Genomic DNA, 15,579 nt, shown 5'->3' with positions numbered 1-15,579 from the left:
GTCGATTATGAATGTGATTGGTTGGGTCTGGTGGGTGATAGGACTGGATGAGAGGGGCCGACCGTCAACTGAAGTGATTTGAACCGGCTGGGATAACGCCTCGATCTTCATCCCCAATTCTTTGGCATAAGTTGAGTCAATGAAGTTACCAGCGGCACCGGAATCGATGAACGCAGTACTTCGAACTCGTTTGTGGCCAAATTGGAGAGTTACCTGGACCGTGAGACGTGAGATGGTGGCGTTGGTCGTGGTGGAGATGGCCCGGTGAGTCTCTCCTCGCACTCACCGGGGCTGTGCGTTTCCCGGACGAATTGGACAGATCGCCCGGTGATGTGCCGCTGACCCACAATAGGCACATAACCCCTCTCTGTACCGTCGTTCGCGTTCCACCACGGTCAGGGAGGCGCGTCCTAGTTGCATGGGTTCCCCGGCTCCGGTGTCAACCACGGCAGGAGGTGGAGATCCGACAGATCCAGTAGTTGGGGCGGTGAGAGCAGTAGGTGGTTGTGGTGCGGTGTAGGAGAAGATGGGTGCAGGCGGCAGGGTCCTCGGGGCTGGCTTCGGGCGAGAGAGGATGCGCTGATCGATTCGAAGGGTGAGCTGGATCATCCCCTCCAGGGTGGCAGGAAGATCTCGCCCGGCGAGCTCGTCTTTTATGCGCGGAGCCAGTCCCTTGTAGAAAGATGTCCGGAGCGCGGCATCTCCCCAGTCGGTCTGCACAGCGAGGGTCCGGAATTCAGCTGCGTACCGGCTCACGGACAATCCTCCATGCCGCAGATGGTAGAGCTTGGTGTCGGTCTCCACCTCGCCTGCTGGGTGTTCGAAAGTGAGTCGGCAGGTGAACTCATTATATGAGTGCGCGGTGTCTGTATCCGCCCGGAGAACTGCCGTGGCCCACTCAGCTGCCTGCCCGGATAGCAACGAGACCAGAAGCGCGATGCGTAGCCGATCGGTGGAGTACCTGGTGGCATTAAACTCAAACACCAGATCAAGCGCTGTTAAAAACACATTACACTTCCCGTCCGTGCCATCCCACTTATCTGGAAGCGCCAGAAATACATCAGAAGGAGGAGGGGGAGGTTGGTGCGGCGCCGCGGCCGCCGCGACGGGAGACCGGCTAGCCGCGCCATCCACAGCCGCCTGGAGATCTGCGTTCTCCCACCAGAGCTCCGCGACCTCGCGCCGCAAGGCCGCAACGTCTTGGAGATCCCGGCGCAGATTAGCGATCTCCCCGGTTAGCGTGTTGATGAGCTTGGCGTTGATCTACCACATCGCAGAGGTGCGCGTAATCCGCTGGGTTCACCGCGGTCGGCTCAGTCATTCTGTCAAGAACTAACCTAGAGTGACCAGAAGACGTAGCTTTAGCGGTTAGCCCTTTGTTGCGTGAATGGTAAACCCAAACGCGGAAGAACACGAGTAGGCAGGATAATCACACTATTTAGTCTAAGGACTCTCACAAATGGGGAGTAAGGGAAAGACACAATCTAACCCGCATCCTATAAATACACACTCGATCAGGAGATTAAACCAAGAAGGTGAGTACTCACGGTTGGAAAATTCCGACGTGGCATCGGCGACTCAATGACTGAGCGAGGTGCTATGGTTTGTTTACCTCTTTTATACTTCCTGGTTCGCGACCGCTTAACTTCCGGGTCCTTGGTGTGCCGGTCGAGTTCTGAGTGTGCATGACAGTAACCACTCCTAAACATTCATTAAAGCATGCCTATTCACGATATGATTTTAATATCACAGAAGCGTTACTCCCAGATCTCCCTAACAAATAAATATCATCAGAGTGACATTTTATTACTTACAGTGGGCCATTGAGAACCATACTATGATCAAAAGGACATGTGACTTTTAGGTCTATCCAGATAGGTGAGATCAGAAGGTTTTTTCTTCATTGTGCCAGGTGCTCAGTATTGTAGACTTTTGCATTTATCGTTTAATAGTAACATTTTTTGTTCACTACTTAGATACATCTAACAGGTGCCACTAACAGGTAAAAGTAAATCAGCCTAAAAATAAACAACCTACTGAATTTTGAGTGGTGTGTTTTTTCACTTATAAATAAAAAGGGAAAATGGTGCATAGTAGTGTAGTTGCATGTAGTGGAGTAGAAAGTACAATATATTACATTAAAATGTAGTGAAGTAAAAGTAAAATGCCCCACATAAACATAGTAACATATTACATTTACTTCTACTACAACTTCTATCTGTTTGGATAATTTTAAAGCAAATTGCATGCATAATATTAAAGCAAATATGTTGACTTTTTTTTATTACCAAACATTTTATTGGTTTAACAGATACAATTTAGAAAAACATGAAAATCGAGGAAAAAAGGGCTCTCCATTCACATCAGGAAGTGCATTACTCAAAACTTTATTAAAGGCAAACTGACTTGCCCACTTGTTGATTATACTCTCCACATACTGATTATTATCAGCCATTCACCAGATCAGCTCTCAATATTAAGCACATTCTGTCCACAGCTCAGTCTGAAAACATGGATGAGGAGGTGATGGAGCATATATTTTTACTGGTGCTAGTTACACTGCTTAGTGTTATGCAGAATGGTAAGAATATTTTAAAAAAACTATTTAAAAAATAATTCCAAAATTGACTTTATGTTTCATGATAAACTTTAAATATCAGTAACTTCAACTAATTCTTACATTTAAAAAAAAATTATTTTATGAAAGCATTGTTTGCTCAGAAAGTTGAAAAGGAGTGTAAGGCAAATCGCAAATCAGCTGCATATGATAGACTCTTTTGTGCCAGGTGAGTATAATTATTAAAAACTTCATGAAATACTAACTCATTTTCTAGAAAATTGAAGTTAAATAAAAATTCCTGATATTTACATTATTATAAAGGCTACATATTATGATATCACAGAGAATGGTTTGTGCTTCTGTTAGAGTTCTTTTGCATAATACAGCATACTCCATTTTGCATGTAATTTGCCTCAAGAGAACAATATTTCCTCTTGAGAAGAATCTGCCTAGCTAGTACTTACATTAATGTTATTTCAAGCACTATTTCTTAATATCTTCTTTATTTTATATAAAAGGCTTTTTATCATACCAAGCAACTCACACTCAGTAAACATGAAGAAATTACGTGCCAAAAAAAAAAAAAAAAAATCCCACGAATTGAAGGGTTCTCCACATCCTGTACACTACCTGAGCGTTGTGGTGCCAGCTTGTGCCAATATATTTGCATTTATTGCCATTAAAAATTAAGAATAACATATTTTTTCCTTAATACTATTACATGCACTTTGAAAGAAGCAAAAGGGTTTGCAGTATTTACTAGATGTACTAACCCATAATACAGAAAAAGAAGCGGGGAAATCTAATAACTTACAGGTTGTATAGTCATCATATCAGGCCATTCATTTTTTTCTTCTCAGTCGAAACTGTATGGATACATACCCAACTTTCCTGGCAGTCATGTGGTGTGCTGGCATCTGTGTCAACCAAGGTAAAAGGTTTTAACTATCCTTAATATGATATTTATTATACATTTATGTTTTTAACATTTATATAGAATATACTTAGAGATTTACTATGATCAAATAATATGGTATTAATATGATATAATAATATTACTAATAATATTAATGTAATCATACAGAAACTAAAGCTGAAGCTCTATATCAGTGTGCTTTTTTTGTGGGTTAATAACAGTTCCACACATAACATAGTTAACTATAAGATGTGCTTTATTAAAACATATGTTCTATGCAGTTATCAGTTTACAGTTATCTGTCAATTGGTGATTGAGTTTCCAAAACACAATAGTATTCTGTGCATGGTTACACAAAGTCTACTGAATGGAACCTAGGTACACATCAGCCTACCACAGGGCACAAGCACATACACCACAGGCAATTTGGAAATGCCATGTACCTATAGGTTATACCGTATGAGAGAAAAATGGATTTTTTAAACAAAACTCCTAAGCACACAGAACCAGAAGCAAGATTCAAACTTCCATCCTATAATTGAAGGACTTTTTATTCTGAGAGACCACATATCTCATATTAATATCACATATTAATATCAGCTCCCAGATATCCGCAATGTATCCACAATAAATTGGAGAACGAAAAAATTGAGGTTTGCTGCCTGCAGGTGTTTTGTTTTGTTGCACAATTCAGTTGTAAAAATAAAAGAACCTTACTCACTAATCTTAGGTCCTGCAAAATATTATAAAAGAGAATGTAAACAAAGAAAAATTACTTTATATATATGGGCCTCCGAGTGGCACAGTGGTAAACTGCTTGCCTTATGATCCAGAGATCTCTGGTTCGGTTCCCGGGTGAGGCTGTAACTTCTCGCAGCCAAAGGTCTAGAGCTCCGCTGTTGCCATTTCCAAAGTGCCGGATGATAAAGGAGAAGGGTTGGTTGTTGGGTGTTGGCCCCCCCCCCCCCCCCCAAAAAAAACACTACAGAAACAGCAAAAGTCCTCTACAATAGAGAACTCTCGTTGCCCTATGCACCAATCAGTGCTGGTGGCCTTAAGGATATATATAAAATAAAAGGATGTCCACTGCCCCTCTTCTTCTAGTGCTAGTTTTACTGCCTATAGCTCTCTGCCAATAAGTTCCTCATATTTTACCTTTGTTTAGCCTGTGTTAACTTATGGGATATGAATGTGATGAATCTTTGAGATAATACTGCTCCTACTCTATTTAAATTTTTAGTTATTTCCTTTTAGAAAGTTTGTGAGAGGAGCAGCTATCTGGCGAAAGTTTGACGACCAAGTTATTCTCCTTAAGAATGAATTATATCCTGCATGAGTGTTGTTTTGTTTCATTGTGTACTGAACTGTTTATGGCCGGAATGATTTTATGCACGCAGAGTAACCCTGGCCAGGTGAAAGGTGAAAGAATGCCTAAAAGACATTGAAGCTGCTGGAGAAGAAGTTTGTTTATTATACTCATTTGGTTAACATATTAAAATCCTAAGGTAGACTGCAACTTTGGTTTTACTCATGATTGATTGTTAAAAACACTGAGTATGAAATTTGTGTTTAACTTCCACTTGACAAGTTGTCAAGTTTTAAATTCTTGCCAGTACTACAGTATGTAGCCAAAAGGTAAGCAGAATAAACCAAGGAAGTGGTAGACAGTCGTATAAGTTTCTCATTTTGTCTCCACACTACAGCTTTGGAATAGCCTCTTAAAAGCATATATGTAGGGTTTATAATCTCTTGTTCCACACACCAAGTACAGTACAACCTCGGGCACCCTGATTACCATTAAATCAGTTTCTCAAAACTTTCTCTGTTCATGATAAAAGAATTTTGTGCAAAGTGGAGTGTCGGCCAAGCCGAGAAGTATTATCTTGCTTAAATCTTTCTGTATATATTTTTTGTGAAACCAATTGCCACTTATGAACCAGAAGCCGAAAAACAAAAAGAGAGAAAATCCCTGAAGGAGAATTACTCAGTGTTATTATGAAAGGAGACTCTGCTTCCAAGCACTAACCCCCTCCCCACCAAAAATAAAGTGTTCGCTGTCTCCTGTACGGTTTATCTTTAGTGCTTTATTATTTTTGCATAATTAAGACTTTTTCATATTTTGTTTTTTATTTAGTGATTTAATACAGCACAAATAGTTCATAGTGATGAGATGGAGAACAGATTTATTTTATTATCATGTATTCCTATGGAAAAAACTGAATCATGGTACGACCAAATCGGGTTATGAACAGAACTTAAGAATGAATTATTGCTGAAATTGCTACCATGACTGGTTTTGAATGGTAGTTTTGGCAGGCAGCTGCACTCCCCTTTGCGTATCACCACTAAATATTTTAGGGGGACACAGTAATGGACTGTACTGGTCTAATCTTACCAATGTTGTTTACCTAAACCTACTAATCATGTTTAATGACAATAGTTGCATGACAATGTTAACGCTTTCAAAGTCCACTGAAATCTGCTCCTTAAAAATGTTCCTAATTAGTGTCATACCAATTTAGTCAAGAATCCTAAACCTAGCAGGTTTTACATATTGTGTAAATTATCACAAATTTAAGCATCCTTTTTTTGAGTGTGAGGAAAATAATAAACCCCAAAATATTCGCTGTACAGTATATCTTATTTTTAAACAGGTATGCTTTTTTTAAAACAATATATTCATTAATTTTTTTGATAAACAAAAACAGTTGAACACAACTCAGCCCATACATGACCATCCTAGTAGGGTTAGAAAACTCCTTTTAAACTTTAAAACTCCTCCCCTATTTAGATAAGGGTCCCAGATCTGGTACAAAAGCACTAACAGAAAAATTTGCCATAGAGGAAATGTTGTCATTAAGAATAAATTACATAGTAATATTGTGCCAAGAGGTTTTCTTTTGGAGCAGTGTCCAAAACATTTTACGATCTAACTCAACTAGAACATCAAATATAAATCCCAGATAATCCCCAATACTATACCAGTACTCATGGTAACTCTGTTGTTTAAAACGTAATCAAAACCAATGAAAACTCGTTCTCAGATTTATATTTGCAAAAGGCTGGGAATACATCAAGTTCTATTTTATTTTTGAGAACGGTGTGTGTGTATATATATATATATATATATATATATATATATATATATATTGAGTCCTGTTGAGTCTGGTTCCTCTCAAGGTTTCTTCCTACTACCATCTCAAGAGTGCTTCCTTGCCACTGTCGCCCGCGGCTTGCTCACCAGGGACTATCTGACCATTTTGATTTATACACATTCAAATTCCATACGAACTTAAATAATTCTTTTGATTGTGTAAAGCTGCTTTGGGACAATGCCAATTGTTAAAAGCGCTATTCTAAAAAAAAAAAAAAAAAATCTTTAATTTTTTTTTGTGAAGCTGCTTTGGGACAATGACCATTGTTAAAAGCGCTATATAAATAAAATTGAATTGAATTGGGTAGCTCAGTGGTTAAGGCATTGGACTGCGGTTCGGAAGATCCCAGGTTCAAACCCCACAATCACCAAGTTGCCACTGTTGGGTCCTTGAGCAAGGCCCTTAACCCTCAAGTGCTCAAATGTATAATGAGATAACAAAAAAAAAGGATAATAGCTATTTACTCTGGATAATAGCGTATGTCTAAATGCAAATGTAATTGAATTAAAGCCACCATCTTGCAAACGTGGCAGAATGTCTTGATTAACTAGGATAGGAGGTGTGTGAAGATATAAGATGAGAACAACCCTCTAAATTTAATAACGCAAATTTTTAATGTAGCCGTCAATTCCCTAAATAAATCAGGGCTTGGATTTGATATATAGATTTTCTTAAGATTGGCAAGTTTAGAATCAAACAGCCTAAGTTGTTTGTTCTTTGATGGAATTGATAGGTAATTTGAAATTCCCCCTCATTAACCCTATTCGGACGGGAAAGTTTTCCAAACGACGTTTGAGTTTGAATTTTTTTTTAGACGACGTCTGTGATTTCATGTATGCATTTGAACGGGACTAACATCTCCGTGTTTATTACGGAGGTAGGAGTGTCTGTGTTTTACATGTGGGCGTTGCACAAGATCACATGTCCACATCTACATCCATTATTGGTGCGCAAACTTGAACACTGGCCCGCTAGAGATAGTATGGTAGTTCACATTGACCAAAACACACACAAAAAAAAATTCGTTTTGGAAAAAAAACATTTTCGGCAATCACAGACATTCGCATTCAGACGGGATTAGATTTCTCATAGGACCTCCGAGTTTGCTGAAAAACAGTAGGTAATTTGCTCTGGAATTTTTACAGAGGTCGTGTGAGAGAAAGACAGACAGGCCAAATTCGGACGGGATTAAAATCACAAAGTATGTCTGTGAAACAGAAATTTCTCTAACAACCCCCTGTAAAACTAGTCCTGTCCAAATCGGGCTATTGATGTAGCCAATTCAGTAAACTCTGCAAAGGCCTTAGATAGGAAATCAGGTAAGCAGCCAGGGTGGCAACATATATTTATAAATTTAACAGTATTGCTTGAAGGAACACCCTTGACAATCACATAATGGCCCTATTTATCCTTTACACAGTTCAGGGGGTGAAAAAAAAAAAAAAAATTTTTTTTTTTTTTTACAACCCAGGATGGCCACACCACTAATAATGATGTAACATTGACATGCCCCACCCAGTCCCTCTGTAGTTTAACATTGTCCTTATCCTCCAGGTGGGTTTTCTGGAGGAAGGCAATGGAGACATCCTTTTTTTTTAATAGAAATGTCAATAGAGTCAGCCAGGTTTATGAAGACCATGGATGCTTCTGAACAAAGCTTAAAAGTATTTAACTTAAATGTGTAGTATTTACCTTAACTGTTAGTCATAATAATTATGCTGACAAAATGATCTGCCCCTGTAACCCATTTTGTTTGATAAATAGCTAATTAAACTTAAATAAGAGGTAAGTGTTTTATTAAAATATGACCCGACCCAACCCACCATGCATGTATCAAGCCAAACAATAAAAACTTATCCAGGCATGTCTAAAACAGTGTGAGGGCTTTTCCCTAGTTTAAAAGAAATGTTTTACCATACCAAAACCTTTTAAACTGATAACATAAAACAAACCGGCACTGCATAGGATAATTCAAACCATCCCCTCATGATGGCCAGAGTGTTAACGTTTTGTAAGTTGCTCAATGTTAGAGTGGGCGCGGCAGTCTGTTTGAAAATAAAAGCTATCATTAAGAGCATATTATGCAGTTAACAGAAGGCAAATTACAGATAACCCTGAACCTTAAATACCTTAAATGGGTTCTTAAAATTTGTCATAAGAATGGGGCAGGAAATCTTCTAATGAAATACTACAAAATTATTTATTTTACATATAACTTCATATGTACAATTTTTTAAAGTAATTTATTTTTTTAGTAAGAAAATAAAACCAAGTGCTGCAGAGCTTCAGCCAAAACCTTGTGCTTACCTTTGTCACCATCACCACACTCCCATTGTTTTTATGCACACAAACATATATATTGACCCCAGTGGGCAATTTAAATAAGTTTAAACATGATGGGTCTTTCGAGGGGTGGAGCTGCGCAAAAATACATCCATAGTCTTTACTGTTACTTTGCAGAGTTCTGAACAAGCAGACGTGCGACCATATAGACACATGGTTGCCAGGCAATGCCTCGTAAGGCAATCAGCCTGGACATGCGACACCTGGCGGCATGTTTATTTGAGGGTCCTGATACCCCCGCACTTTGTGTGATCATTTAGGTAGCACCAATAAGGTATCAGGGCCAAAGAAAGAAAGAAAGAAGGAAAAGAGAGAGAAAAAAAAGAAAAGACAGATACGTACGCAGAAAGAGTACAAGGCCGAGGCAAAGACCCAGCCTCTGTCTTCCTAAGACGCCAGTAAAAGAGAGAGAGAGAGAGACAGCGGCACTCTGTCCTTAAGCATGAGCTCTCAGTTTAAAGATTAAAATCCAAAGAAAAGACACAAACTCTCTTTTTTAAAAATCCTCAGTAAGGACACAGGCCCCGAGAGAATATAAGTTTTTGTTTTAGTTCTCGCATAGATGACGGAGCTAGTTTGATTTTGTGTTTTCAGTTTTCTTTTGTTTCTTATGTTCCTTAATTAACAATCCCAGGCTATCTACAAACGGAAAGGGCTTCCTGTGCATATCATAAGCACTCTTCCAAACTCCTACTACATTGACCCCCTTCAAAGCCCTGCTTTTGGGCTCTTAAAAACATTATAACATCTCGTGGTGCGTCTCTCCAGACCGCACCACATAACAGTAGTGGGATAGTACCTGAACCTGCCATTCGTCTTTTGGGTGCTTGTTTGGATCTCATTATGAAAAATACCAACAATAACAATAAGGAGCCAGCATCTGTAACTTTACAGTACAATTATGGTCCTAGTTTAAAAATTTGCAGAAAAAAATAACATTTTTAAAATACTATAACCTACGAACCTAACTGTTTGTAATATTTACAATATCAGATTATATTAAATATTTGTCCTTTTTAAAGGTAAAGGTTGTGAAAAACAACATGGTAATGATTACTTTTTTCTGTAATAGACAACTCATACAGGTTGTTTGGTTTGCCCCCTGTTTTGAACACTTAGCAATACATCTTTTAGTTTATGTCCCACTAAAAACTGATTGGGCAGCTTTTTTCCTATTTCCAAATTCAACAGTAAAGATTGTTCAAATAAGATCCATCTTACAGGCATCCGAAGGCTTAAATAATTACAAACTGATACTTTAAGTGAATGTCTAATATCATAAAACATATCTTCACCAGCATCAGCAGCTTTTGCTGGAATTATATATCTTGTGGCCAGACAAAAGTACTTTGTTGGATACATGGGCCAAACATTGCAAAGGTAATCAAAAGCTTTCATTTATATAACTTGCAAATGTTAACTTTGTGTTAAGTACATATACTGTAGCCTAAAATTATATGGTTGTGATTATTATTATTTTTTTTTACTTATTCTGTGTTATAGTGATTACCATCTTTTATAAGGTTACATGTTAACTACTTTGGCAAACCATTATGGATTACAATAATTCTGATCTTCCCAGTGTTAACAACATATATGTGACAGAGTTTTACCAAATGTCAAATACAATAAGTAACCAATGTCATGCTAATGAGTAATTGTTACTACTTTTTTGATATAGTACTCCTGGTTTTCTGTTTGGAAAACGAGTCCTCTGCTTCCTGTCCCTCATGTGTGTTGTGGGTGTCCTGAACTACCTGCTAGCCACCTATGGAAGCAATAACTATAAAGAGTACATCCAAACCATCACCAAAGCTGCCTCTACTCTTCTCCTTATCCCTTAGACAGCCTGAAGACACTTGGTGCATTTGGTTCAAACATTTTTAATGCAGCTACACACATATAGCAAAGCAATGATGGATTAATGTCTGTTGAGAGCTATGCAAGCTTATACATGCATGATAAATATTGCATATTCTGTATTACCTATACTGTTTTCTTGGTAACTATACATTTTCTTGGTTAATGTTTTCAATCAGGACACTCAGTTTAATAAACCAGCTTTCTTGTCAAGTAAAAATCTTAAAGCGTGTTTTTTTCTTCTCAGTTTGTAGTCCCTCAATGTGCTACATAATGTTGAGATGACAATTGACAAGAGTAATGTGCAGAGACAGATGAAGTTTGAATAAGGGGAAACCAGCATTGAAGACAAACCACACAGTGGGAGACCAGCAACTGCGACAAAGTGGATTATTTAATATGGATTCTAGGGTCAACGATGGTGCAAATGTATCACTTATGATAGAGACTATGATGAGTAGTACCCTCTCAGCCTGCACTGCATTTTTTTTGTGTGCTGGTGCGCAAACATCCCATTGGCCAGCATGCTCCGTGCATCTTCCCCCCTCCTTTTGTCTTCACACACACACACACACACACTGCTCTATCCGAAAAGTACCAAGTAAAGTTTGAAACTCTTCTTTTCAAAAGTAAAGTGTAGGTTAATTTGTTTTATTTTTAATTTACAGCAGTGATTCTGTTAGTGTCCGCTCACTCAAGTGTCATTAGAGATGATTAGTTCCTTATTAATTTTCCCGATTGTCATGTTCTTGGGTAGATTAAGCAGACGCAAAAGCAGGTATTTTGTGAAACACTTTTTTTTATTTAGTTCTTTTCTCTCTTAATTTAAAGCACATTGGGCAAAAAAACAGAATAAACAAAAAAAACTGAAAGAAACAAGAACACGAGCAGGCAACTAGTGAAGCTTCCTCAGGCTGGGTCTGCAGGTGGGCGTACAACAACCACACAGGAGATTAAAGAGGGAGTAGGGGCCCGTGGCCTGGATGGACTGGCCGAGGAGTGGGGCGGCCCGGAGGTCGGGGAGCTGGGCGATCCGGCCGATCTTGGTAGAAAGCTGCAATAAGTTCAGGGCTTAAGATGACTTTAGCCGGCACCCAACTTCTTTCTTCCGGACCGTACCCCTCCCAAACTACAAGATATTGGAGGGACCCCCCTCCCCTCCGTGAATCCAATAACCTTGTTACTTTGAACGCCGGGGTGCCCTCTATCTCCACAGCCCCAGGGAGCGAGGGCTTCCTTGTGCCCCCATCTAGGGGTCCCTGGAAAATAATAGGGAATGGACCGATGTATTTTTGGGAAAGCTTGCGACAAGGGAGGTGGAGGTGAAGGTCCCGTGTCGAGAGCAATACCCGATCGCCTACCTGGAGCTGAGGACTTTTCTTTCTTCGTCTATTGGCAAATCTATTGAAACGGGCGACTGCTCGGGAGATGTGCGTGTATGCATCCTCCCATACTCTTTCACTCTTTGAAACCACTCATCCACTGTGGGCACCTCGGTGGAAGTAGCATCCCAAGGGCAAAGCGGAGGCTGATAACCAAGTACACATTGAAACTGCGTTGAAAACCGATCTACCACGACTAGAATTGTAGTGTACCCTTTCGACACCAGCAGGTCCGAGACGAAATCCCCAGCGATGTGTGACCATGGCCGATTCGATGTCAGTAGGGGCATTAATTTACCAACAGGTAGGCTGCGCGAGCTTTTGGTGGTAGCACAAATGGCACAAGATTTCCCTCATCCTAGGCCACCAGTATTTTGGTTTGAGAATTTTAAAGGTGCGTGCCACGCCGGGGTGTCTGGAGGACAGATTGGTGTGAGCCTTTATAGTCATGCGATTACGTAGCGCCTCGGGAACATAGGTTCAACCCTGAGGGCACTCGCTATGCACGGGGTTGCGCCGCGCCCACTAAGTGATCTCCGCGTCGATGTCCCACATCACCCGTGCGACCACAAGCGGCGCAGGCAGAATATTCTCAGTTGGAATTGGTGCTGGATAATAACTTGACATAGCATCTGCCTTTTTATTTTTTGAACGTGGTCGATATGTGATGTGAAAAAGGAAACGCGTAAAGAACAGCGCCCACCGGGCTTGTTGAGTGTTCAATCTTTTTGCCTGTTGGATGTATTCTAAATTTCTGTGATCACTAAGAACCACAAACGGATGTTTGGCTCCCTCCAGCCAATGTCTCCACTCCTCTAACGCCGATATCATAATTTTGCTCGTCAGATGTCAGTTTGCAAGAAAAAAACTCGCAAGGATGGAGTTTCTCAGGTTGGCCGTGGCGCTGTGACAGCACCGCCCAATTCTTACCTCGGAAGCATCAATTTCCGCTACAAACGGCTTCTCGGGGTCGGGGAGCCGTAAAACTGGCGCAGTGGTAAAGGCTATTTTGAGTTTTTAAAAGCGATCTCCGCTTCGGCAGAGAGCGCTTTCATTTTTTTTTGGTTTGCCTTTTAATAATGGGGTGCTGCCACCGAACTAAAGTTCCTAATAAAGCGCCGGTAAAAGTTGGCGAACCCAAGAAAACTTTGTAGCGCTTTTAAATTCAAATTTATTTGTCACATACACAGTCATACACAGTACGAAATGTAGTGAAATGCTTACACGACCGCCAGTGACCTTAAAAAGAGAATTAAAGCTTATAATAGTAATAAATATGAATAAAAGAAATACGATAGAAAATTTAAATAAAAAAATAAAATAAATAAAATAAAATTTAACTAGGAAAAATAGAACTAAAAATAGAAACTGAAAATAGAAATGTACTGTACAAATAGAAATATAATGGTGTGCAAATATGCATAGAAAAAGTGACTTTGTGCTAAAGTTATTAAAGTGTCTTTGTGCAATAGTCCAGAATGTAAACATGTAGTATAGATGTGCGTGGAGTTGTCCATAGTGTCCATGGATGTATAAAGATTGATTGATTGATTGTGAAAATTGTGAAAATATTGTGTTAATTCTGCATAGTGGTGTGGTTGAGAGACCTTATCGCCTGCGGGAAGAAGCTCCTCCTCAGTCTCACTGTGTTGGACCTCAGGGAGCGGAACCGCTTCCCAGACCGCAACAGAGTAAACAGTCCGTTATTGGGGTGGCTGAGGTCCTTTACGATCTTCCTGGCCTTGGTCCAGCAGGTCAGGGAGCTCGGTGCGGATGATGCGCTCAGCTGATTGCACCACCCTCTGTAGAGCTCGTCTGTCCTGCATGGTGCTGTTCCCGAACCAGGTCATGATGTTTCCCATCAGGATGCTCTCTATGGTGCAGGAGTAGAAATTCCTGAGCACCTTGGAGGGCAGTCTAAAGTCTCTCAAGCGTCTGAGGTGGTACAGACGCTGCCGGGCCTTTTTTACCACGGTGTTGATGTGACAGGACCATGCCAGGTTCTGCGTGATGTGAACACTGAGGTATCTGAAGCTGTCCACTCTCTCCACAGGGCTCCGGTTGATGATGGGGGTCTGGTAGTTCCTCACCTGCTTTGTACTGAAGTCCACTATCAACTCCTTTGTCTTGCTGACTTCAGGAGGAGATTGTTTCTCTGGCACCAGTTCTCCAGATTTCCAACCTCCTCCAGGTAGGCCGTCTCATCGTTGTTGGTGATCAGGCCCACCACGACAGTGTCGTCAGCAAACTTGATGACGGTGGTGGAGTTGGTAGTGGGCACGCAGTCATAGGTGTACAGAGAGTACAGCAGGGGGCTCAGAACACAACCCTGGGGGGCTCCAGTACTGAGAGTGATGGAGGCTGAGACATGTCCGCCCATCCTTACTGCCTGTGGTCTGCCAGTCAGAAAATTGGAGATCCACTGACACATGGATGAGCTGAGTCCCAGGTGCTCCAGCTTGGTGGTAAGTGTGCAGGGAATTATGGTATTAAATGCAGAGCTGTAGTCGATAAAGAGCATTTTCACATAATTCTCCCTTCGAGTGTCCAGGTGAGTAAGAGATGTATGGAGGAGATGTGAGATTGCATCGTCCGTGGAACGGTTTGGACGGTATGCAAACTGTAGTGGGTCCAGTGTGTCTTGTAAGGGCCATATTTCATTCTTGTGATTTGTTGTTATGTTTATCTTATTTCAGTTTATTAGTTAAGCATTAAGCATTAAGTATCATACTTATAATTTGTATTGTGACATCATTTCATGAGTTGTTCTGTGACATCATCCCACAGTTATGCAGTTTCATGTCTACCACGCACGTTAGTTGTTAGTTGTTGTTAAGACACGGAAGGATACAGAAAGGTGTGAAGCACACAAGCTTTTGACCGTGAGACAGTAAGCCAAAAGGAATACAGTAAAATAAGTTGTTGTAACTGTAATCTATCGAAGCTACAGAACAGAGCAAGCGACTTGTCGTGACTACAGTGGATTTATGCAAGAAACTGTAACAACCGTTGTTTTTGATGTTGAAAATAAACAAGAGACAAAGAAATCAACGAAAGTCTGAAGTCGTCAGTGACACTGTGTAACAAAAGACACGCGTCAGAACTTGTAAATAACATGCACGTACATTAAAGTCAAAAGCTTGCTCCGCTGCAAAAAAGAAGATAAGTGATTTAAGAGTGTGAACATGGAGTGAAGAGCGCGCATGCGATTCAAAAACGTGCATCGACTGCCAACAAGCAACCGAAAGCGAGAAGAGGACTTGCCTGCCTTACACTTCACCATGTCACACGGCGAGGACAACGCCGCTATCGCCGAATCTGAGCAGGTGATGGTGCTCGACGAACTGAAGAGCGCCAGAGAAG

At 40.6% G+C, this 15,579-nt stretch overlaps 1 protein-coding gene across 1 annotated transcript; it reads left to right on the top strand.

Annotated features, from left to right (window-relative positions):
* The first annotated feature begins 2,480 nt into the window (after positions 1–2,480).
* alox5ap (arachidonate 5-lipoxygenase-activating protein) lies at positions 2,481–11,029 on the top strand. Its single transcript, XM_053476086.1, has 5 exons — positions 2,481–2,581; positions 2,708–2,786; positions 3,421–3,491; positions 10,273–10,354; positions 10,656–11,029. The coding sequence occupies exons 1-5, from the start codon at positions 2,512–2,514 to the stop codon at positions 10,816–10,818; spliced, it is 465 nt and encodes a 154-aa protein (XP_053332061.1). The 5' UTR covers positions 2,481–2,511; the 3' UTR covers positions 10,819–11,029.
* Positions 11,030–15,579: the final 4,550 nt, after the last annotated feature.

Source organism: Clarias gariepinus, chromosome 17 (genome assembly GCF_024256425.1).
Source record: "Clarias gariepinus isolate MV-2021 ecotype Netherlands chromosome 17, CGAR_prim_01v2, whole genome shotgun sequence".
In the NCBI taxonomy this organism is placed as follows: Eukaryota; Metazoa; Chordata; class Actinopteri; order Siluriformes; family Clariidae; genus Clarias; species Clarias gariepinus.
This window is presented reverse-complemented; position numbering and strand designations above follow the sequence as displayed.